Source organism: Urocitellus parryii, chromosome 7 (assembly GCF_045843805.1).
Source record: "Urocitellus parryii isolate mUroPar1 chromosome 7, mUroPar1.hap1, whole genome shotgun sequence".
NCBI classification, from domain to species: Eukaryota; Metazoa; Chordata; class Mammalia; order Rodentia; family Sciuridae; genus Urocitellus; species Urocitellus parryii.
In genome coordinates this window covers 125,249,067-125,274,746 of record NC_135537.1, presented here as the reverse complement: position 1 = coordinate 125,274,746, position 25,680 = coordinate 125,249,067, and the positions used below count along the sequence as shown (strand labels likewise).

The 25,680-nt window shown below is 41.0% G+C and overlaps 1 protein-coding gene across 1 annotated transcript in view; it reads left to right on the top strand.

The window, feature by feature from the left end:
* Myocd (myocardin) overlaps positions 1-25,680 on the top strand; it is a 95,421-nt gene that overhangs the window by 57,959 nt on the left and 11,782 nt on the right. Inside the window, exons 6-9 of the mRNA XM_026390675.2 lie at positions 11,839-12,014; positions 14,949-15,074; positions 19,153-19,421; positions 20,230-20,383. Coding sequence (XP_026246460.2) covers positions 11,839-12,014; positions 14,949-15,074; positions 19,153-19,421; positions 20,230-20,383 — 725 coding nt within the window. The remainder of the gene's footprint in view (positions 1-11,838; positions 12,015-14,948; positions 15,075-19,152; positions 19,422-20,229; positions 20,384-25,680) is intronic.

The window sequence follows — 25,680 nt, the reverse complement described above, 5'->3', positions numbered from 1 at the left end:
ATAGCTCTATACTACGGAAGGGGGAGCATGAATTTTGACAAATAGCCAATGCTGTTTGTCACAAGATTCATAAATAATATTGCTCTAGGTTGCTTTTCTATTTCTCAGATTTAAATGCCAAAGCTCTGCAGATTTTCCTTCACTGATGAGAGGGTCATGTCCCAACAAACCCATAACAAAATCAAAGCTATCGTAAGTCAGAAATGCATAAGCTATGGAGCATCCTAGCTTAGCAACACCCACTGTAGGGTACCGGTCGTTTCCCCTGGAGATGGTGTGACTGACAGGAGCTGCGGCTCATTAATGCTGCCCACCTTCATGACAGAGTATCCCGTGTCTGTCACTATCCTGGGAAAAGACAAAACTTCAAAATTCAAAGTCAAGTTTCTTCTGGATGCCTGTTGCTTTTGCATCTTTATCAAGCTGAAAAGTCAAGAGTGGAACCGTCATATATCAAGGACCTTCTATGTGTAGTGTCACAAAAGAATTTATAATTTTTTTCAAATTTTCCCACAGGCTGGAAATTTTAGATATTATTTCAATAATCAGTTGTTTTTAACACCATAGGGGCCCTGTACCTTTTTTATGAGTATGTTTTAATAACTTTTCTTTGGCTTTTATTATAATGATTTGTGTATGCCAAAAGGAGAGGAATAGATGAACAAAGAAGTCAAACCCTGGTTATATGATAAAAGCAGCATAAGGGGCTAGGATTGTGCCTCAGAGGTAGAACAATCACCCAGCATGTGTAAGACCCTGGGTTCGATCCTCAGCACCGCATAAAAATAGATAAAATAAAGATGTGGCGTCTAACTACAACTAAAAAATAAATATTTTTTTAAATGCAGCTTAAATTGTATCTTAAAAATCAGAGGGAGGTTCAAACTTCAAAAGCTCCTCATTTAAGGGAATAAATACAAACATTTTTCTAATTCCCCAACAAAGGGAAATGTAATTTTAAAGAAGAGTAATAAAGCAACCGAAAGGCAATGGAAGGGTTTCCAGTATTTAAGGAAGGAGCAGGAGATCTGTGCAGAACAACAGAAGAAAGGGTTACAGAAAGAGGAAGAGACTATATATTAGGCTGCAAGAAAAATCCAGCAGCAGACTCCTATTCTAGGGAATTGTGCACCTGTCTCTCAATGCAACATCGTCTCTTTATGGTGATTCTTCCAATGTGCATGAGTTCTGTGGGCATGTGATCACATAATGGAAAGGTCAGTAAGGCAGAGAGGAATGCTAAGAGGCCAGCGGTAGAGATGGGAGCTGAAGTGGGCTTCTAGTAGCAAGGATGAACCAGCCCACTTTTCCACCTGTCACTCATGATCATCTCTCCTCCGTGGTGGGGTGGTGATTCTGAGTTGTGGTTCTATCATGTACCATTGTCCTGGCCTCTGTGTATTTCCCCTCCTCTATCCACGTGCTGTCCCAGTTGTGTTTACATTGTCCAGCTCTCTCTGCAGCTGTGTTTCTGTGTTTCTGCCAAGCTCTGAGAGGACCACTCAGTCATTGTCTCCCTTCCTCCAAAAACCATGAAAGACCAACCATTCTCCAATTCTATGAGAATAATCTAGAACCTCTCCCAACACAGGGAGGGACATTTCTGACCCAGAACTTTCCCTACCCACCTTATGATTTTTTTTCTTCTCATTCCAGATGTCACTCCTCTTGCATTTAGTGGAATAACCACACCTAAGCCTTTTCCCTCCCAACTTTTCTGCACCACATTTTCCTCTCCTTCAGGGTGCCAGCTGTTGATCTCACTTCCAGCTTGTGAGTTTGTTGTCTGAGACAGTAGAGGCCTAGAGATTCCATCTGGAGGCTTCATTCTGGAACGGCATCCTGTGCAGCAACACAGGGCTTGAGCTTCCACATAGCCGCCTCTGAGATTACACGCCTAATTGTCTGTCTCCCTTTTGCAAAAAAACACACTTATCAGGTTGGAACACTGAATACAGAGGACATGATGTTACATGGGAGTGATGATTTCTGAGAACTGAAATTACACACTGGAGTTCAGCATGGCCTTTTTCAGCTTGCTAGTGGTTATCATTACCTAAATATTCCTCCATTGTGAGACCCCAGGGGGCTGCTCCTGATTTGTTAATTCCTTCACTAGTCATCAGAGTGATTTCTTCCCCTGACATGAACATGCCTGAGCTCCCAAAGAAGTTGTATATCGTCCAGATGACTGAAGTCAGGCTTAAATGAAACAGATTCCAGTTGGATTTCCAAGCTCTTTTATAAAATTAATTTATTTAATTATTTTAATTAGGTATATATGAGAACAGAATGCATTTTGATTCATTGTACACAACTGCAGCACAACTTTTCATTTCTCTGGTTGTGCATAATGTAGCGTCATGCCATATGTGCAGACCTACAGGTACCTAGGGTAATGATGTCCATCTCATTCCACCATCTTTCCTGCCCCCATATCCCCTCCCCTATCCTCACTCCCCTTTGGTCGATCAAAGTTCCTCCATTTCCCATGCCCCACCCCCAGCATTATGGATCAGCATCCACTTATCAGAGAGAATATTCAGCCTTTAGGTTTGGGGGATTGGCTTGCTTCTCTTAGCATGATATTCTCCAACTTCACCCATTTACCTACAAATGCCATGATTTTATTCTCTTTTAATGCTGAGTAATATTCCATTAGGTGTGTGTATATATATATATATATATATATATATATATATATATATATATATATATATCTCACAGTTTCTTTATCTGTTCATCTATTGAAGGGCATCTAGGGTGGTTCCACAGTTTAGCTATTGTGAATTGAGCTGCTATAAACATTGATGTGGTTGCGTTACTGTAGTATGCTGATTTTAAGTCCTTTGGGTGTAGACCAAGGAGTATGATAATTGGGTCAAATAGTGGTTCCATTCCAAGTTTTCTAAGGAATCTTCATACTGCTTTCCAGATTGGTTGCGCCAACTTGCAGTACCACCAGCAATGTATAAGTGTACCTTTTCCCTCACATCCTCATCAACACTTAGTGTTTTCTATATTCTTGAAAACTGTCATGCTGACTAGCATGAGATGAAATCTTAGAGTAGTTTTGATTTGCATTTCTCTAATTACTAGAGATGTTGAACATTATTTCATATATTTGTGTCTATATAAGAGGTGTCTGTTCAGCTCCTTAGCCCATTTACTGATTGGGTTGTTTGTTTTTTGGGGTGTTAAGTTTTTTGAGTTCTTTAGATATCCTGGAGATTAGTGCTCTATCTGATGTGCATGTGGCAAAAATTTGCTCCCAAAATGTAGGCCCTTTCTTCACCACTTTGATTGTTTCTTTTGCTGAGAAGAAGCTTTTTAGTTTGAGTCCATCCCATTTATAAAATTCTTGATTTTATTTCTTGTGCTTTAGGAATTTTATTAAGGAAGTTGGAGCCTAATCCGATATGATGAAGATTTGGGCCTACTTTTTCCTCTATTAGACACAGGGTCTCTGGTCTAATTCTTAGGTCCTTGATCCACTTTGAGTTTTGTGCATGGCGATAGATAGGGGTTTAGTTTCATTTTGCTACATATGGATTTCCAGTTCTCCCAGCACCATTTGATGAAGAAGCTTTCTTTTCTTCAATGTATGTTTTTGGCACCTTTGTTTAGTATGAGATAACTTTATTTATGTGGGTTTGTTTCTGTGTCTTCTTTTCTGTACCTTTGGTCTACTTGTCTATTTGGGTGCCAATACTATGCTGTTTTAGTTATTTTAGCTTTGTAGATCAGTTTAAGGTCTGGTATTATGCTGCCTCCTGCATCACTTTTCTTGCTAAGGATTGCTTTGGCTATTCTGGATCTCTTATTTTTCCAAATGAATTTTATGATTACTTTTTCTATAAAGAATGATGATGGGATTTTAAGTGGAATCTCATTGAATCTGTATAGCACTTTGGGTAGGATGGCCATTTTGACAATATTAATTTTGCTTATCCAAGAGCATGGGAGATCTTCCAATTTATTTCTTTAGTGTTCTATAGTTTTCATTGTAGAAGTATTTTAACTTTTTTGTTAAGTTGATTCCCAAGTATTTTTTTTTTTTTGTGTGTGTGTGTGTGTGGCTATTTTGAATGGGGTAGTTTTCATCATGATCAAGTGGGGCTCATTCTAGGGAGGCAAGGTTGGTTCAACATACGGAAATAAATAAATATAATTCATCACATCAATAGACTTAAAGGTAAGAATCATATTATTATGTCAATTAATGCAGAGAAGGCACTTGACAAAATACAGCTCCTTTTCATGTTCAAAACACTAGAAAAACTAGGGATAGTAGGAACGTACCTCAACATTGTAAAAGCTATCTATGCTAAACTCAAGGCCAACATCAATCTAAATGGAGAAAAATTGGAAGCATTCCCTCTAAAAACTGGAACAAGACAGGGATGTCCTTTTTCACCACTTCTATTGAACATAATCCTTGTACCTCTAGCCAGAGCAATTAGACAGACAAAAGAAATTAAAGGGATACTAATAGGAAAAGAAGAACTCACACTATCATTATTTGCTGATCACATGATTCTTTACTGAGAGGACCCAAAAAACGCCACCAGAAAACTTCTAGAATTAATTAATGATTTCAGCAAAGTAGCAGGATACAAAATCAATATCCATAAAGCAAATGCATTTCTATCCATCAGTGATCAATCCTCTGAAACAGAAATTGGATTTCCTAACTCTTCAAATGATGGGAGGGTCCTGATTTTCAGCTCCAGTAGACAAGCATCTCCTCTGTTCTTATCTTACCCTTAGACTGGATCAGGTTTCTACCTGGAGCCAGGTTTTCAGTTTCTTTTGAACACAATTAACCAGTGATTCAGAACATGTAGCCCCATTGACAAGGAAGCATTAGTTATTTTAATCACTATATACCTTTAATATAGAAAGCAACCTGTCTGACCCACCAGAGCTGGTGTAGAAATCATTCATTTCTCTCTCATTTCTGAGAGACTCTGTATTACTCTCTGCTCACCTGGGTCCGCCAGGGCTTGGACTTCCTAACCGAGCCCTCCTCTTCACTAATAATCCAGTTTTTCTTCAGAGTCTGGAAGTCTTGACATTCTGATCATTCATGTTAAAGGCAAATATACAATAACCGTGGCCCTGAGCCAGATGGTAGGGCTGTTTGCTTTGGCATAAGAAGGAAAAAGTTTGCTTTGGCATAACTTTCTCATGAACAACATCTATCATTTCACAATGAGGAATCACTTCCAAAGTACAAATGATCCTTGGGGGAAAGAAATGCACTAAGGCGTATAGGACAAATGCTTTTCTGAGGAAGAGTTCTGGGAAAATGGGGATGGGATTGGAGAACCAGGGAGCTGGTAGTTTGGGGGCGTGAGGGAGTAGCAGGGAGGAAAGGATAAACACTAGGAGAGGGAGACGGCTCCTTGACCCTGCTGGTATTGTCCAGGGCAGGGAAAGACCTCCTTCTTGTTGGAAGTCATCTCTGCATCATTGAGGAGAGGACAGAGCGTGTCCAAGTAGGGGCTGGATTTGGGGAGAGGTCTCTGGTCACCTGAGGCACTGGGAGGGACTGAATGAAGTTCTATAAAGATTAATGAGAGATAATGCTAACATATCTTTGCTGTCACACTGGATAATTTCTTATTTATCTATTTATCTATCTATCTATTGATTGATTGATTGATGGATTGTCCTTAGAGATTTAACCTCAAAAGCTGATACAAGATAAATATTTACACTGGTTAGCTGATTTGCCCTGACTTGTCAGGTTCTAGGATCAGGTCAAAAGACTTCAGGCAAATTTCTGCAGTGCCAGGGATCTAAGGGGAAAAAAAAAAAAATCAAAAGTCCTTATCATTCAAATACCCAATTGGGTCCATTTCCGTAATAGAGGATTGGATCCCCTTCAAGAGAATAAAAGTTTCAATCGACAATCTGCTAGGTCTATTCAAGCATCTTTAGGCAAGAGCCACATTTAAACAGTAGCTGCTTTCAGGTGTGGATGCTCTCTCCCTTAGGAAGAGTCTGCCTCATCGTCTTATGGAAGGATGTAAGGAGGTGGTCCGTCCACAAATTAAAATAGCTCCACATGGGTCACTTTACACTTGGCAGCCCTTGATTGGGGGTCCCCAGCAGAAAGGTAACTAGGCCTCCAGTTATCTCACTTTAATCTTAGAATTTTTTTTTTATGTTTATACAGAAGAAAGTACAACTGACTCATTCATCTAATCACTTCAAGAGGGAGAGGGAAAAAGCTCAGAGACCAGAGTCGCCAGTCCCAGGTCCCCAAGGGGCCAGTGCCCGGAGCCAGCTCTATGGGCATAGCCGGAGGATGATGTCAGGGCTTCCCAAAGCAGGTCCTTGTCATCACACTGCCTGACGTGTCTGCAGGGACAATAGCCAGCGCTCTGCTCTCCAACAGCTCCCAGCCAGTCTCCCCACCGTGGGAGATTGGAGCAGAGGCCCAGGGTCACAACTGCAGATAGACTTTTAGTTGTTCCAGAGGCGGTCTGATAAGGTGACCTTTGTCCCTCTTGGCGTGAGCCTGGGCTTGAACCAGGAAGGAGAGTGAGCCACAGGCCGTCTTTCCAGCCACACTCCTCCTCCTCCTACTTTGGGGAATCTCTGCTCTTACTTTCCCAGAATGAACCTTTTTCTGCATCTGGAGTTGTGCTGAACTTTGCAAAATGGACCACAGAAAAAACTGCCTCCCGGGTGGTCATTTTATTTTTGATAATGTTAAACGGGAGACCAGCAGATGCTTCTAACAAAAATAATAAGAACGATAATAGCAGCTAGAAATTATTGGGCACTTACTCGCCAGAGGCTGTGCTTAATGCTTTCAGGTGTCATCTCCTTGAAACCCCGGGAGGGAGTAGCTATTATGATTGTTCCCGTTTTAGAGATAGGGGAAACTGAGGCTCAGAAAGGTTCAATGAGTTGCCGACAGTTACTCCCACTAAATGTGGTAGAACTCAGGGGTGGGGAGGACATGTGCCTCTGATTCCAGAATCAAGATGTTATAGATCACACTGAAAATCACATACATCGAAGGAAAGGAAGCCACAGCTGTTTGCACTCAGTGGCTTCTCTGCCCCTGCCATTCTGGTTATCAACAGGAACTGAGCTGAGTAGCTTTCTGGGCTCCCTGCCCTTTTCCTGTCTTCTGCCCTGGCAGTGGCAATCCAGATCACTTGTCGTCCCGGAGGAGTGGCGATTGGCAGGGGCCCTCGTGGTGGGACAGCCGTAAGTGGTCCTCAATGTGTCTGTTGGTATACTCTGACCTGGCACATCATGCTTTTTAGATAACATAAGCATCATGTTTGGGGCTTACACAACTCACCCATTTGGCTTTAAACAACGACCTTACATTTGATTGATGTTTTCCTGGTCACCTTGACTTAAACAAGGAAGCCTTTTTAAATGTTGAATGAAGTAAAATAATTCTCTCCCCTGGCTGGGGAAAAAAAAAAATTCTTCCTCACCCTCTCCACTCCAGCTCTCCTGCTGGACACTCTAACAGTTTCTTTTCCTTTCTCCCCATCATCCTCAAATGCCACCCCCACCCCACTTCTCCTTTTCTGTTGTCTTGCCACATCTGATTGTCATTGCAGGTTCCATTCCATCCCACCTCCTCCAGGAGACTCCGTGGACAGTCCCTATCACTATCTAACTCTGTCTAACCACCACCAACACATCCCTGGAAATCTGGTCCCTGACAGATCCTCCGATTGTTTCCCATGGAGATACACAGATAGCCTGTGTCTCCTGGCTTTCCTTCTCTTCCCTTCACCTTAGCTTATCTGATTGTGTTTCAGCTTATCTCTACTCTTTCTTAAAGTGTGAGGTGTGGAAATGAATGAAATAATTGAGGAAGCCTCCCCCCATCCTTCGTCCTGGGGAAAATAGAACTGATGGCAATCATCCCTCAGTATCAGCACAGAATTAGTTCCAGGACCTCCCAGGGTCCCTTAGATAAAAAGGCAGACTGGCGCATCTGGCATCCTCCCTTCTACCTTAAACCATCTCTAAATGACTTATCATACCTACTTCCATGTGAATGCTGTATAAAAAGTTATTGTACTGTCTCGCTTAGGGAGTAACGACGAGGGGAGAAAAGTCTATGTGTTTAGTACAAACACAACTTTTTTTTCTGAATATTTGTTTTCAATCTGCAGTTGATTTGAAGCCTCAGATGCAGGATCTGTGGATATGCAGAGCCAACTTCACAGATTCCTTTATTCCAATTACTCTACCGCAAGACTTTGGCACATCATTCTAGTGCCTCAATCTGTGGTCACCCACAGACAGATGTCAGAGTGGAAGGGTGTCAGTGACTGCGTGATTGTTGGCAACTTATTTAACCACGTGGATATACCAGGGCCAACCACAGGGCTTCCACAATTCTTTCAACTCTTTCCTGACACAGTGAAAATAAAACTCATCCTGATCTCCCTTCCCAGAATCTCCTGACTTCCTTTGTTTCTCACCATCAAATGTCACATTCAGTCCCTCAGATCTCAAGAATTCCTGTACTACAAGATTTTGTGGAACTAGAGGGGTGTCCTCCGTACATGATGTGTGCAGAAGTTGGTCATTCTCTATGTGAACTCCTGCCCTCCCTGACCCTCAACCAACAGAGTAGGTGGACAGTGTTCCCTAAACAACAGATGGCCCCACCTGATGGCTGGCAGGGAGGGGAATTGATTTTGCCACCCCCTCTGCAGGGTGTCTCCGAGAGTCCAAAGGCTGGAGCGTCAGTCTTCGTTCAGTCTCTTAATAGCTGAGTGGAATGAGCCATGCAATGACTTTATCTGAAAAAACAGAAAATATGCCCCTGCTCTGACTTCTTGAACCATTAGGAGGGCCTTACTGAGACCACCTGCTTTTCTTTTCTTTTTTCTTTTTATTTCCCCTGTTACTAGGGATTGAATCCAGGGCCACTCTACCACTGAGCTACATCCTCAGACCTTCTAATTTTTTTTTTTTTTTGAGACAAGATCTCGCTAAATTGCTGAGAGTCTTGCAAAGTTGCTGAGGCTGGCCTCCACTTGCCATCTTCCCGCCTCAGCCTCACAAGTCCCTGGAATTACAGGTGTACATCACCGCCCCCCCGAAAGACCTGCTATCTTTCCCACTTGCTTTCTCTCCACCTGAAAGTGAGATCATCAGAAGAGAAGAGGAGGAACCATTCTCTTTCTTTCCCTTTCTTTGAACACTTCTACCCACTTATTAGAAGATGGGACAACTTTGTCATTTGGTTTGTTCCCCCTAATTTATACTCACTTGGAATATGATGCTCTGTATGGAGCTGGGTGGGAGCCTTTGTCACATGAAACATCAGACCACACAGAGAAACCCCATTCCATTTAGAGGGAGATATAAGAAAATGCAGATCTCAGAGAGAGACTCCTCTGGTGCAGAGAAGACTGGCTTTCCTCAGGGGCTAACAAGGTCATGTGCAGGCTTCTCTGACTGTGAATAGTGTTGGCTCAGGGTATATAAGTATATCTCCATGAAAGGCCCTGATTTCTGGATTGGGAAACACGTAATACCTCTCCACTGACTCCCCTGCCTACTTGGCCCTCAGTAATAAGTGTGATCCTTTTTGACTGGGACAAAACCTTTACTTCCACAAATAAATCGGGCCTTAAATTCGAAAGAAAGCATAGTTTGCCAAGAAATGTATGGATTGAGCTGACAATGGGCAGATACTCCTGGAAGAACTGGAATGACCTTCCTTAGGAGATCTCAGGCAAAACATCTCCTTGAGAAAGGAAAAATAACATAGAGAGTCATTCATATTGCATGAAAAGGACATACAGAGGCTATTGGCAGAGTCGAAATTTTGCTAAGAGGAGGATGTAGAGGACCAGAGGAGTAAAGGGGAAGAAAAGACCTCCCTGATCTCAAAGAAAAAGTGGCATTGGTTGAATACCCAGTGAAATCTCCCTGCTAGAATATAAACAGGTTCCTGACCCAATTAGGGGAAAATGTGAACATGGATTTCAGATCTTAGGTAAAGAGAAGTTTCCTACTCTTTCTCTGCACTGTTGTTATTTCAATCTTTTCTAGTTAAATAAAGCTCAAGGATACATTTAAAAGTTTCCATCAATACAATGGAATACTGTGCAGCTATTTCTTAAAAATTGAGGAAGGTCTCTATGTTCTTACATAGAAAGATCTCCAAGAAACACTGTAGAGCGTGGAAGGGGGAGGAAGTTTCAGAACATCTTTTTTTTTGTTTGACCCCAGCTTTCCATACATGCCAGGCAAGCACTCTGCCACGGGGCTACCTCCCCAGTCCAGAAATAGAATATTTTACCAAGTCCCGCCTGCATGAAATATTTTTTAAATGTGTGGGTATATACCTTGTCATATGCATCGAGTTAAATCGAGAAGAGAGAACCAATTATGAACAGAAGGCAGATGGCACCCATTAGGCATTTTTGTCTGGGTTAAGTTTTAGGATGGACATTATTACTTTGATAACGGTAGCACAGCAATGACGACTTTTTAAAAACAACTCAGGGAGCAGAAACACTGGTGCACAAGCCCCCTCAGGTTAGTATGCTACCCATGGGGACAGTGAGTGGCGTTTCCACTTGCCCTGTCCTTGCCTGGCCTCTTTCCTGATTTGACACTGGATGTCCACACCAGGGTCCATGACAGATGCCAGCAGTGGCAGCGATGACAAGCCCAAAGCCACATTTGTTCCATTACTTCCAGCTTCTCCTTGCCTTTCCAATCACTGCAGTGAGAGCTCCCTTCTCTTATCTCCCCCGAGCAAGAGTCAAAAGTTCTTGTGAGTGTGATTATAGGAGGCTGGAAAACTTCCTGATAATACCTAAATTCCTTTCGAAGAGCAGTGGCTTGGAATCGGGTCAGGAGAGCTATGTGGCTTCAGCACACTGTGTACTGTGCAGTTGGATAATAAACCAGAGGAAAGTTGGCCACGCCAAATGGAAGGGACATTCGAAGGATGTCATTATGGGCCCATCTGGTCTGATAACCTACCTCCCACGACAACTTATCTGCTGCCCTAGAAAGACCACTCGGGGAACTGAGGAAGAGTGTCTGCATGTGGGATCGCCAAAATAGATACAAAGAAATAATGAGGCATAAAAGGAAAATTTGAATAATAAAGAAAAATAAGAATCAGAACTGAAGTTTCTGAGACATATTTATGGCTCTTGTAAACAATTTTGCTTTGGTCGAATGGCTCTTTGGGACACTCCAGTGACATTAGCTAATTCTGACATTGGGGAATTTAAACTTAGTAGTGAGCCTCGCTTATCCTTATTAGCAAAGTTTGCTAAACATTTTGTGCTGCGTGCCCTGTTTTTGTATTTGAAGATGATGCACATGGCATGCTGTCATCTCAATTCCTGCTGTCACTGTGAAACCTATGACAGGTCATTGTCCTACCACCTTCCCCTTTGGTCTTGATGCATACACTCTTCCCCTTTTGCTTCCTGTATCTTCCCTGATTCAGCTCCAAAAAGATGTTAGCCATCTCGGTGGTTGGGACGGAGATTTTTCTATTTCCCATAGGAAATGTGAAGAAATGCATAAAATTGGAAATAAAATTTAACAACGGATGATAAGCCTTTAATCCATCACTCGTTCTTGCCTGCCAAACAGATCACTTTTATGAACACAAGTCCTCACTTAGGAAACCTAATAATCTAAAAATACATCTTCACTCTTGCCAGAACTTTAAATAAATCCGGGGAGAGGTGTGGTGTGTGTGTGTGTGTGCTTCTTGCAGGGATGACACATCGAAGCATTGCCACAACAGCCCTCGGATGCTCCTAAGCCTCTGACTCACATCTTGGGTTTCCCCTCCCTCAGGAAACCAGGTGAGTTTCTCCAAATCAGCAGACGCCTTTGCCTTTGAAGAGGACAGCAGCGGCGATGGGCTCTCTCCAGATCAGACTCGAAGCGAAGACCCCCAGAGCTCAGCAGGATCCCCACCAGATGCTAAAGCTACGGAAGCCCCTTTGGCAGGCCCTCTGGGAACAATTCAGGTAAAAATAAAAATGATCTCCATTTCATCATGTCTTCATAGTCTTAAAATCCACTGTGCTTGCTGCTGATTTTGCTTAGACTTCGGAAGTTGTTCATCTCACATATTTGTAAGATGTCGAGCTCTCTCTCCTCGATCACGTGACACGTTACTATCTCTTTTCACTCTCTTCAGCCCAGGTATCTGTGACAAAAGATCCCCCCCCCCAAAAAAAAAAACCACTGGAGAGACTCTCTAGAACTATACCCCTATACCCTCTGGATGACTTCTGAGCATCATCTACTTTGTTGAGTAGATAGATACCTTTTATCTCCATTTTTATGGGCACCATAACTGAGGCTTGAGTGAGGTTAAGTGATTGGCAGACACTCTCCTGGTGCCAGAACAAGACTGATTTCAAAGTTTGCAGTCTTCTCTTACAGTCATTATAGGGCTAACGAGAAGGGTGAGAAGAAAGTGCCAACTGTTCACAAAGCAGGGAGGTCCCTGCTGCTTCTATGTGAATAGGTATCTAACCACCAGCCACCTCAAAGTCAGTCTCCAGTCCTGACCCAAGCACAGTGTTCACGTCTCTCTCTGGATACATCCACAGATCCTCAGAGTAAAGGATGTATTTTGAAAACACTCATTATAAATGTTCATCATTCAAACAGTGAGACGGGAGGGTATAATGGCCAAAGGGTACCAAGTCACAAATATGTAAGATGAACAACTTCAGAAGTCTAAGATTATATCATGAGGATTACAATTTATAAAATTGTAAAAGAAAATAATTCCTTATTCATTATCAATGTGAAAGCCCATTTCCCATGATGAGTATAAATATCAGCCTGAAGCATACTCTGGGCCAGAAACAGCACTGTACTCTATACAAAAGTTATCTCATTTGAGATCCCAGTTCCCTCCCATTGGGTGACATCTATGCCAGTTCTCACAGAGGAGGAGCTAAGTCTCCCTGAGATGCGGGAAATCACGTGGTCTCTAGAATCACCGCCAAGTGCCACCACCCCTTGGAGAATCCACCTCTAGAAGCCACATGCAGGCTTGCAGAGAGTTTTCCTCAGCCCAGCAGGAGGGTGTTCATGGAGCTCCTAAAAGGAGACCTGTGGGGATTCCACACATCCTCATGAAGGAGAAATACTAGTGTGGACACAAGGTGCAGAAGTGCTTCCGGCCCCACATGCCAACTCTAACAATTCTGTTTGTAAAGTTTCATGGTATGGAATTTTCCACTTAGAGCATCATCTTGGCCTTTTCAGATTTTGAAATTTTATATTACAACTGTTCAACCTGTATTTGAAATATTTTTTCCCACTGCAAAGTACCATATATAGATATCAATGACAGTATTAATAATCAATATCCAGGGCTCTGTTTACCTAAACCTCCTTGGTCACTGGTGACTGTCATTCTATCAGAGCAAACACAAAGTAGCCAAGAAGCAAATCTGGACTGGGAGTGGAAAAGGAGGCATAAGAAGCAGATCTGAAATATTTGTGCGTTTCTTGTGTAAGAGTTTATAATCAAAGCATTTTTTTCTTCCCCTGCTGGTCTTTGCAGCCAGACGTCTTTGATAACATCAAACGGTATATCAGACCATTTGTATGTATTATTCTGACAGTAAATTCCTCAGCTTCTGATTTAAGAATGGTTTGAGGAGAAGCCATGTTTTTTTTTTTTCTGCTTAATACTAGGAGAGGGGAACAAGACCTGGACAATGCCCGGAAAAATGCAAAAATCATTTTATATCATTTTTCTCGGAAGCCACGTTTGACAGACGAGGACACAGAGGCGCTGAGAGAAAAGAATTTCATGGGCCTAGGATAGGTACCAGGGCTCAGAGAAGAACTGAGAAGCTCTTTTCTGACCCTCCAGCGGGAGATTACCAGCAGCCCCTGCCCCTGTGTGTCAGAGTCACAGCATAGGAATGTGGGAGAGAAAGAGAAGATAATTATTCCTTTTTTGGAATCCTCAGCAGACAGAAATATGCTTCTCGTAAAGGTTTGCATGATCATACACACACACACACACACACACACACACACAGATAACACACACATCTGCATTATAGACACAGAGACACACATTCAAATACACATATATACACATATAATATACAGAGACATACATGTATATATACACTCATATACCTGATACATCTTTACATGCACATGCCTGTGTTTATACACACACATATACACACATAAACATGCCCAGACATGTACTTACACTTACTCATACACACAGACACATATAAATGAGCATGTGCATATACACACGTATGCTTATATCCACACATACATATATATATAAATTCATGTGTGTACATGTATATGCACGTACGTATATATCTGACACACACAAATACAGATGCATACATTCATCCATACACATACATACACACTCAGACACACCTACACATGCTCATAAATGTATGTACATGCACATATACATGTGCAGGCATGCATTCATGCTTGCTTACACACACACAAACCTGTATGTGCTCACACCCCCCTACACACACACACCCCCACACACATTTTCCCTCCAACTGCTAATACCCTCTCTCTCCACTTTGTTGTTCTATGTTTCCCCCCAAATTCCCACACCTACTCTGCTCTCTTCATTTCTTTTTCAACCTCATTATTAAGTCCAACAGGTAGACATTGTCACAGAAAGGCCAGTCCCATACCTGTACCTATAGAAAGGCCAGTCCTATACCTGTCTTTTGTGGTCATTATTAAAGATGCCCCTTTTCTCTCTCGAAAGCACCCTCCATTGGGCAACAAACTTGGTGTCATCCTCCCGGAGGGAGTAACCTGACGTTTACTTGAATGAGAACCTGGGATGAAAGCAGCAGTGTGACCCGTCAGGGACTCGACCGTAACCCGACGTTGATTCCTATATCCTGATCATGCTAAAATTTCGATTTCAGGATCTTGCTTCTGGCTCAGAAAATGACAAGAATGATTCCGCCTCACAGTCCAGCAATCAGCCAGACACTGGGAAGCAGGGTCTTGGCCCCCTCAGTGCCCCCATCCCTGTGCATGCTGCTGTAAAGGTAGGTACGGGGCAGCCCCCACTCCTCTGCCTGAGCCCCAGGTGCCCACAGCCAGCTCTGAGAAGAGCTTTCTAATTCAGGTCTGATGACATAAGGAGAATCACATGGCCCCATGGTGGTCCAGTCCACTAGAAATGTCACAAAATGGGGAGCTGAGAAACAGGCCACCAGAGCCCATGAACCCAGATGTTATTATCCATGCAGCACAGCATGGACTTTCTCTGCAGCGGGGGGGTATCAGTGCAGTTGCATTTCTTGGGGACCATAGCTCCGCTAATATATGTCTGACTTAAAAGATTTCATGAGCTCACCCTGGAGATAGACCTGGCTGATTAAAACACATGGGGTTTTGCAAGTCCCCTAAAACAGGCTTAGGGCAGTTGAATTTTGCACGAGACTTTGCATAATGTAAGAGCTATATCATTCAATTCCTAAGGAAATAAACATAAGGGACATGGGGGTCACATTCACAGTAGTCAAATAGCTGTAGTCATTTGATATATTTTTCGTATTTAATTTTCTCAGCATTATAGCTAATAGTTCACAGAGTGCTCTCTCCTTAGCTGCCTGGTAGTCATTGGTTTTCTTTCTTCTTCTTTTTTTTTTTTTTTTTTTAAATGGTGCTCACGCCTCTGCACGTTAGTCAAGCACTCTATCACTGAGTTACAACCAGTTAGCCCCTTCGTAATATTTTATACCCAATAACTTTTACGTGATTTGGGAGCATGTTTTCTCAGTCCTAGTGCCACCGCCTAATGAATGCTGAAATGACTCCTTGGGGATTGAGAAGAAAAAGTGTGGGAGGTTATAAATTGAGGCACAAGTCAATGATAAAGTAACAGCTTTATGCTCTCACAGGATGGTAGGAATTTTAATTTCCTAGAAAAGCTCCCCCACCAAACCACAATAGCATAAACCCAGTTTACAAGTCGCTCAGCTCAGCAGCCTTGACATTATGTGAAAATTGATGAATTCTATGCCTTGCAGAGGAAGGAGAGGGAGACGATTCACATGATTTCTAATGCTATAGATAAAGAGACGTTTTACTAATGTCTCTATCAGCATATTTAAATTTTGCATAATTCAAATTAGCAAAGCCGTCAACCTCACTGTTCCAAGAAATTATGGTAGGATCCCAAAAGAAAGACCAGATCTTTCAGTGAAGTATGGTATTAATACCGATATCCAACTGGTTCGGGAGGGCAAGTTACTTATATATGAGTCACCATCCCTTCCAGTTGATCCATACCTATGCATCCCAGTTGTTAAAGATTTATCCCTGTTAGGTTAAGATTAGAAAAGAGGTGTTCAAACAAAAACTTGTACATGAATATTAATATTAGGCACCATTTACAAGAGTAACACGTTGGAACCAACCCAAATTTCCATCAGTTGATGACTGAATACATAAAATATGGTCTATCCATAAGACTGTCTATTACACACTCTTGAAAAAGAAAAATATAATGATACCTGCTGCAAAATGAATGATCCTTGGAAAAATATTATGCCAGTACAGGAAGAAGCCATTTATATGATTCCACTTACATTAAATACTCAGAATAATCAGATCTCTCAAGATCTAAGCACATTCATGGTTGTTGGGGAATAAGGGAAGAAGGAATGAGGGATGACTGTTTTATGGGTAATGGAACTAGATAGATGTGATGGTTGCATAATATTCTGAATGTACTATCGTGGTTATGATGGTGGTGTGTTTGTTACTTTTATATTGAAAATTAAAAAAAGGTTCTCCTTCCCCAAGCAGCCACAGGTGGCTCCCTCAAGGCCAGTGGTCTAGGAAGGAGACTGGGGGTTGGATTTTAGTCTGCCTCACCCCCTTGGCAGGAAATACCCCGATGTGACCATCCTCACGCAACCTCGAAATGCCACATGAGGAGTGCAGACAGGGCACCTCACTGCAAGTTAGGAAAGGCTTCCTAAGTGATCCAGGGCTTGAGCCAGCCTGAAAGGATGAGCCAGAGTGTCAGATGGCAAGGCTGTTTCAGATGGCAGAAAATTGCAAGAAAAGAAAGCCTGTCCGGTGTTATAGAGGAGAGATTTAGGCAGCTTGGTGAAATTTCCCTTGGCAGATTACTGAGTTTCGGCTTCACCTTGCAGAGCAAGATCAGCACATTGTGGGCTTCTGGGGTGGTATGTTATTTGGCAAAGCCCAGGTGTGTGTGTGTGTGTGTGTGTGTGTGTGTGTGTGTGTGTGTGTTTGAATCGTTACGGTTTTAGAACATCATGCACTTTCTAGCCAAAGCCACACCACTACCTCTCATGTATACATAATCCAGTTCACACATCTATGCCTGAGTCTTTAAGCACTGAAGTGGATCCACTTCTGATCCATTTTTAGAAAGATTAATGTGTTCTCCTTCTGTGTAGCTGTAAAGAGAAAAACAAACAGATACAGCTTTAATATCCCCAAAGCTCAAAAAAAAAAAAGAGAGAGAATGAAACTATGCATTTCCATAAGTTCAGTCATCTTTGCCCCCCACGCTATTCAGAAAAAAAAATGATCATTTCAATATCTTCTGGAATGTTCACAGTCCCTGTGCTTAGACCACGCAGAGGAAGAAAAAAATGAAAAAACAAAAACAAACTAAAAAATCCTCCTTGACCCCCTAACTTAGCTTCAAGACCCAGGGCTGCTACTCCCATCCTCCCCAGTCATCTCTGGGAGATGATGGGCCCGGCAGCTGATTTGGAGCAAGACAGGGCAGAACTGATTGCAGGAACCCCTGTAAAAACTCTCCAGCACAGCAGACTGATTAATTCATTGGAACACTAATAGATTAATGAGCATGAAGAAATAAGCCACCATGCACACAAAAATACTTGCACTTGTTATTCATTAGTCTCGGGGAAGAACACTCTTTGAGAAAACAAAAGAGCCTTTGGTGGTAGGATGAGCTGAGTCAGAGAAAAGCAAATTGTAGGCCCCTTGGATAAGGTCACATTCAGATGTGTATTTTGTGGTTGAAATGGGGAGGCTGCCAAGTCCAAATATACCTGCCAGCTATTCAGGAGCCCCCTCTTCTGGACACTGATGGTACCACACTTTCCCTCCAGTTTTTCTCCACATCTTGAAAAATCTTTGGTCATGATATCCTTGTTCTCCATTTCAACCTCCTCTAGTAAAGTCAAAAAGTGAAAATTTATTTATTTCCTAATATAGGAGGCCTTTTGATTTTAGAAGCAGGTTATGAATAGAATTACCCTGTTCATTGAGCATCTCTTATCACTTCAACATCATCGGTTATAGTCTTTATATTGATCACTGAGATAGAAGATAGGAGAATACGTTCCCCAACTTGCAGGTAATGGAACTGAGATGGAGTCATCTTAAGTATTGGTACCATGTTCAAAAATTTCGCTGCCAAGGCTGTACCCTAATCTTCCTTTACTGTGTCCAAGTCAGGCTCTACAATGGGTCACTTCTGGGAAGGGTTCCAGTGGGTGGCTCACCCTTCCCATAATAAATAAAGAGTCATTATTTCAGAGGTGCCATTTCCTGATCATATATCAGCATTTGAGTGGGGTGAGGGTGGAGGGTAAACGGGCAGTTCTGTTTTACTCTGGGCTCAGAGCAGCAGAGAACCACATACTGGATTTACAAAAGGCACCTTAACTTCCTCTAAGTTTATGTCATTAATAAGTCAATTTATTACCTGCTTGATGAAAGGCAATTGTGTGCCTACAGATGAAAGGACTGCCTTAGGAGTAAGCCCAGCATCGGAATGTCAGGTTATCCGTTGATTTTAGGATAGGAAGAATGTACTCGTGGAAACTCAGCCTGACCTCCTACCCTACTCCAGGGAGGGGAAAAACTCCTGAAGCCAATTCTAAGGTTTAAGTTTCCCAGTCTTAAGGAGTGATACTTCAGGAGGTTGTATTTGCAGCAGATTGGTTCCTCCAAACCATTGATGTTGTAGGGATTCTTTGTGCATCGTGCATGTGCTATGCTGTATTTCCAGGATTTGATAATATCCATTAGGTTAAAACCCCCTCACAACCAAGTCATTCTTTTTCGTCACCTAAAGCACATGCCATTTCCTCATACCCTTTACAGTCCAAGTCCTTGGGTGACAGTAAGAATCGCCACAAAAAGCCCAAGGACCCCAAGCCCAAGGTGAAGAAGCTTAAATATCACCAGTACATTCCCCCTGACCAGAAGGCAGAGAAGTCCCCACCGCCCATGGACTCAGCTTATGCTCGGCTGCTCCAGCAACAACAGCTGTTCCTGCAGCTCCAGATTCTCAGCCAGCAGCAGCAGCAGCAGCAACAACAACAACAACAACACAGATTCAACTACCCTGGGATGCACCAAGTACAACTCAAGTAAGTCAGGCAAGCCGGGAATGGAGGCTGGAGACAGAGGTAGGGAATGGCTTCTCTCTGTCTGAGGCACATGGGGCCAGCCCACATGTCCTTGTCTGGTATGTTTGAATATTCATCAGATATATATTTTTTTTTCTAATAAGAATCTATTTTTTTCTGATACATTTGAAATATGGCTGTATTTAGACACCATGCACAACTTTCAGGATCGTATGGCTGGGATAAAACAAGCAAATCAATGTTCTTTGGAGAAAAAGGAAGCTATGGGCATTTCCAAAGTGAATTGTGAAAGAGCTAAGAATGTAGTGTTGGCATCGCTCACAATTCCAATGCCCTTCTACTTTCACTCTGGGAAACAACAGAGCTGAATCGCTCAGTGAGAGTCTCAAAAGATTGACTCCTGAGCCCACAGGGCTTTGTGATCACATGACCAGGTCACCTTTGGAATGGTCAATATCTTCACTTACGAAGTTGGAATGTGTATTCTCTCCCCTGTTTCTGGTCACTCTCAGGTCATACTGGCAATTCTACGAAATGCTGCATGCTCAGGACTCCCCAGAAGAGTGCATCAACTACGTCATGGATGGACATGCCCTCTTCCATATGCTAAAGTCTCCACCCCTCCCTCCTGTCTCCCCCCAGTCAAGCTTGAGGGTCTTTTGCCACTTGCCATCTAGCCCGTGCTGCTATTTCTCTTCGCCTGGTTGATTACATGCCTGATCCGTGCGACCTATTACTGTGTGATTCAAATACACGTTACCCATATATATTTGATTGTATTTTAAGTGCCTCTTTGTTTCTTTTTTAGAGAACCCAACGAACAGATGGTCCGAAATCCAAACTCCTCTTCAGCACCACTGAGCAATACCCCTCTGTCTCCCGTCAAAAACAGTTTTTCTGGACAAACCGGTGTCTCTTCTTTCAAGCCAGGCCCACTCCCACCTAACCTGGATGATCTAAAGGTATAAGATTGGACATGATTTCCTTCTGTTTCTCTCTTCCTTACTTCTTTTCTTTTCCCTCCTCTTCCTTTCTTTCCATTGGTTTATTTGACAAACACAGCAATATATCATTCATTATCATCTTTGCCAACAGATTTCTGGGGTAAGAGAATATAAAGTGGAGAGTACATGGAAGAGGCTCCAGGGAATGACAGGATGTCCACCCAGGTGGTCAGACACCCCCACAAAGCACAGAGCTCTAGGCCCCCAGCTCAGCTTTCCAGGCTGCACAACCTGAGCTGGTCTTCCCATGTCTCAGCATCTTAGATTCCTCATTTGCATAAATGAGTTATTATAAATGGACTCATATATATGATAGAGTTTAGCCTAGTGTCATTGTGGGATTTATATGAAGCATTCAGAATGCTCTAAACTGTGGCCAATTCCATGATGAACTTTTTAAAAAAAAAAATCTCTGATGAAATGAGAAAAACAAGAACCAAGTAAGCATCTAGGTACCTGCTACATATCTGAGCAATATTAATCCAAAGTATATATTTTCTCATAATGTTTTGAAATTGGAAAACAATGCTAGTAGTGAACAGAAGTTGAGGGTTGTGGGTGGGGTTGTACATGTGCCTTTTTATTAAATGAGGATACCATGAAATAAGAACCTTGGTCCTTATTGAGTAAGATGGAATGTTGGTAACCTAATGTCAGTAATATAATTGAAAACAATGTCCTGTTCTATGAAATTCTCAAATCCGGGGACTTCTGTTCTGAAGCCACACCTTGTTAAATAACACATGCATGAAAAATTTACTTCCCATCACAGGCTACATGGATCTGGGTTCATTAAAGGGTCAGTGAACTTCAAGTTGAACCCGGTGCATTTCAAAGCAGTCCTTAGGGTTGGCATATTCATCCATCTGTCCATCATCCATCACAGCAGAACTGAAAAAGATGAATAGATGAATATAAATGGGGTTTTGCATTTCCTTTCTTAAAAACTGGAGAGTGAGAGGAACTGAGAGTGAGAACAAGAGCCAAGGGGGTGGGACTGGGAAGACTTAAAACTGGGGACATGTTTGATGGACATTAGGAAACAATTGTTCATTATTCAAGGTGTGCTAATGCTAGTTTTTATTTTTTAAAAAACTGCTTATCTTTTCGAGATAGTTACCAAATATTTACAAATGGAATTAAATGATTTGCTTCAAAAATCATCTAGGGCAGGTAGGGAAAGAAATAGATTAGGGTATAAGAGAAATAAGACTGGGCAGAAGTTGGGTGATAATTGCTGGTGTTGGTTGGAAAGTACATGAGGTTCATTATACTTGTCTATCAACTTCTGTGTATGTTTGAATTTTTCCATAATAAATGGTTTAAAAAGTGATCAATGATTAAAACTCCAGGGAATGCAGCAAACAGGTGGGTGCAGGTCTTCTTCCCAAACAAGCCCACCGAGCATAATAATCTGAAACTTAAGGTAAACTGAACTCAGCAAGTGTTCATTTTATTTTAGAATACGAGCTGCATTATTTAATAATGTTGCTTAAATTATTCAGTGCCAGAACAGATTCTAAAAATAAACGTAGAACTCATTAATTTTAAGTAATTCAAAATTAAAACAATAATGTGTTACCATCTTGCATTTTTTTAAAACCAGCAAATCTAAAGGGGAAAAAAGTAGATAAGACATTACCAGCAAGATATGGGGAAATAGAATATTCATTGCTAGCGTAAGTTGATCCCATCTTTTTTGGGTAACTTTTAACTGATTATACAACAACATATATTCACAGTGAAATATGATAGTATATAGAAAAATACTCTTTTAGTAGACAAGACTCTCAGAAAGCACAACAGATTATATTTCCCTCTAGATTTATGATGCCTGTGAACATATTTTGTTTCACAATAACTATTTTTAAATAATTATGTGTACATAAATTTCTGACATGCTTTCTTTTTTTAACACATCATGAACATTTTTCGTAACTTTTAGTAGTCAATAAAAGTTTTATTTTTAATAGCTACATATCATTTCACCACCTTGTTAACATTCCACTATAGGACATTTAACTAACTGCCAAAAGTTTTGTTATTCGAAAAATGATTTCAATGGCCTATGTACATATATCTATTAATTGCTTTATTTCTCCAGGCTAACTATAGAGAACTGAAATTCTGGAATGAAAAATGTATTAATATTTTTAAAAGTTCTTGAGGCATATTACCAAATTTCTGTCCTGAACATTTGTTCCAGTTTATTCCCAGAAGCAGCACGTTAAAGCGGCACTACTCAAACATTAATGTATATATGAATCACCCAGGCACTTGATAAAATGCAAATTCTGATTCAGTAGGTCTAGGGAGGGGCTAGAGATTCTGTATTTCTAACTAGATCCCACATATTACTTGCACTGATGATCAGGACCATGTTTTATTTTATTTTATTTTAATATTTATTTTTAATATTTATTTTTTAGTTGTAGTTAGACACAATACCTTTATTTATTTTTTTGTGGTGCTGTGAGGATCAAACCTTGGGCCTCACTTGTGCTAGGCAAGGGTTCTACAGCTGAGCCACAACCCCAACCCAAGGACTATGTTTTAAATAGAAAGATAATAAAGATCTTTTTTCTTTTTAACGTTTTTATTTTCGATACTACCTCACTAACACAAAGGGTTATTACTCATTTCTTTGTCAATTTGATGAATTCCAACGTAGGTACATATTTATTTTACTTTCATTTTTTGCGTTACTAATGATGATACACATACATTATTGGTCATTATCTAAATTTTATTTGTGTTTATGAAGAACTGGATCATTTCTCCTATCTATTTTTATATTGGCTATCAGCCTTTTTTTCTTTTTTATTGGTAAGCACAGTTAATACATTGGAGTTTTTAAAAGCACTTAATTATTTGTGCTGCAATGATTTGTTTTCCAAGATTGCTACTTGGATCCACATTCATTTTGTTTATGGTTCTTGTGACTTATAGAAGTTTTAAATTTTGGTTGTCAATATTCTTATGATTTCTTCCTCTAAATTTATGCCCAAAATATCTTTCTCTACAAAAATCTCAAAAGAATATTTCTCTATATATTCTTTTTTGCAAAATTATTGAAACTTACCTACTTAATGCATTTCCTTTTTTAATCACAAAAGCAATATGCTTATGTGGAGTATTTAGAAATTACAGATAAGGAATCCTATTGTTGACATTTTAGTATATATTTATCTAGATATTTTCACATGCAAACAGGTTTAAATATATATGCACATTATTTATATATTTTATATATATTTATATTTATATATATTTAAAAATATAATCAATTCAAACTTTCTTTCACTTAATAATATACCATAAGTAAATATTCATCATCCAAGGGCAACACTTTATAGCATCAACCTTTTTATTGCAGGAGGCACTAGAGATTGAACCCAGAGGTGCTTTACCACTGAGCTATATCCCTATTACTTTTTATTTTTTATTTTGAGACAAGGTTTCACTAAGTTGCTTAGGGACCCCTAAGTTGCTGAAGCTGGACTTCTACTTGTGATCCTCCTGCCTCAGCCTTCTGAGCTCTTGGGATTACAGATGTGCCCAGGTATAGCATCAAATCTTAATGGCTTTGACATACTCCATCATTTGCATGCACCATCACTTATTCAAAGTTCCCATATTTGTGTATATTTTATAGTTTCCAATTTATGAACATTATAAAAAAATGCAGGGATCAACTAGTTACTTATGAATATTACAATGATAGTAAGCCACCACCATTATGTACCATTATGCACTAATTAAAAAATATATATGGAAAAGGCTGGGCATGGTGATGCATGCCTGTATTCCTAGGGGCTTGGGAGGCTGAGACAGGAGGATCTCAACTTCAAAGCCAGCCTCAGCAACTTATTGAGGGCCTAAGCAACTCAGTGAGACCCTATCTCTAAGTAAAATATAAAAAGGGGGGGCTTGCAATGTGGCTCTGTGGTTGAGTGCCCCTGGTTAAATCCCTAGTACACCAACACACACACACACACACACACACACACACACACACACACATATGGAAAAAAATATTAAGTCCTAACATTGCATAAGTCTTTACTAGGAACTATTCCAAGAGCTTAACAAAATTCAAGCCATTTGCCCCTTACAGAAATATATAAGGCAAGTATTACCATTTCCATGTCATGAATGAGGCACAGAGGATTGCAGAGCTAGGGTAAGGGTAAGGGTTTGGACTGATATTTCTCTCTCTCTCTCTCTCTCTCTCTCTCTCTCTCTCTCTCTCTCTCCATCTCCATCCCTCCCACCCTCTGTCAACATATGATTGTCAAACATTCATCATTAAAATTAAGACAAAAATGTTAATGTAGAACTGAGATTCTCAAAGTCTGGTCCAGGGACTTGAAGCATCAATATCCCCTGGTAATTTGTTAAAAATGCAAAATCTTAGTCATCACCCAGATTTATTGAACCAGAACTCCAAGGTGGAGTATGTGTTATCACACGTCCTCAGTTGCTCAAGTGCATGCTTACGTTTGAGGAAGAGGATATGGTGAGAAGAGGCCTGACTCAGAAAGCCAGAAGTCCTGTAAATTCAACTATGCTTAGGGATCATCATGTGAGGGATCTGACTACACCAGGCAGCTACAGCTTTGCTCATCTATAAAATGGGAACAGGGACCAAAATGGGGGTGGAAGGTCAGCACATTAGGTGACTTTTACCATTCATTTACAATCCACATCTCCATGACTCTCAGGCCATGAACACTTGGTTCAGATGGTCCCCAACTTAAAATAGCTCAACTTATGATATTTTTACTTTATAATGCTGAGAAAAGAGCACATGTTCAGTATGCATTGCACTTCAAATTTTGAACTTTTCTCCCTAGCTAGCAATATGCTGTCTGATCCTTTCTGAAGTTGCTGGGTGATAATAGCGATCATACCTCTGAGTCTCCCCTGAAATAACCGAATGAACTGACCCTCTGACCCTAAACTGAGATGTTCTGTAGGTTAGGTGCATTGAATGCATTTTGACTTCCGATGTTTTCAGTTTACCATGGAATTATTAGGACATCACCCCCATTATAAACTGAGGAGCACCTGTATATATGATAAGAGTCAAAAGGAATCATTCAAATTGTGCAAAACCAATTTATATCAAGGGTGGGAGGGGATATTGAGAAGAAGCAGAGAAAAAAAGAGGAGTGGACATTATAAAATTCCATGTATGACATTTTAAAACTAATTTAATTATAAAGAGACATTTTTAAAATATTGTCATTAGG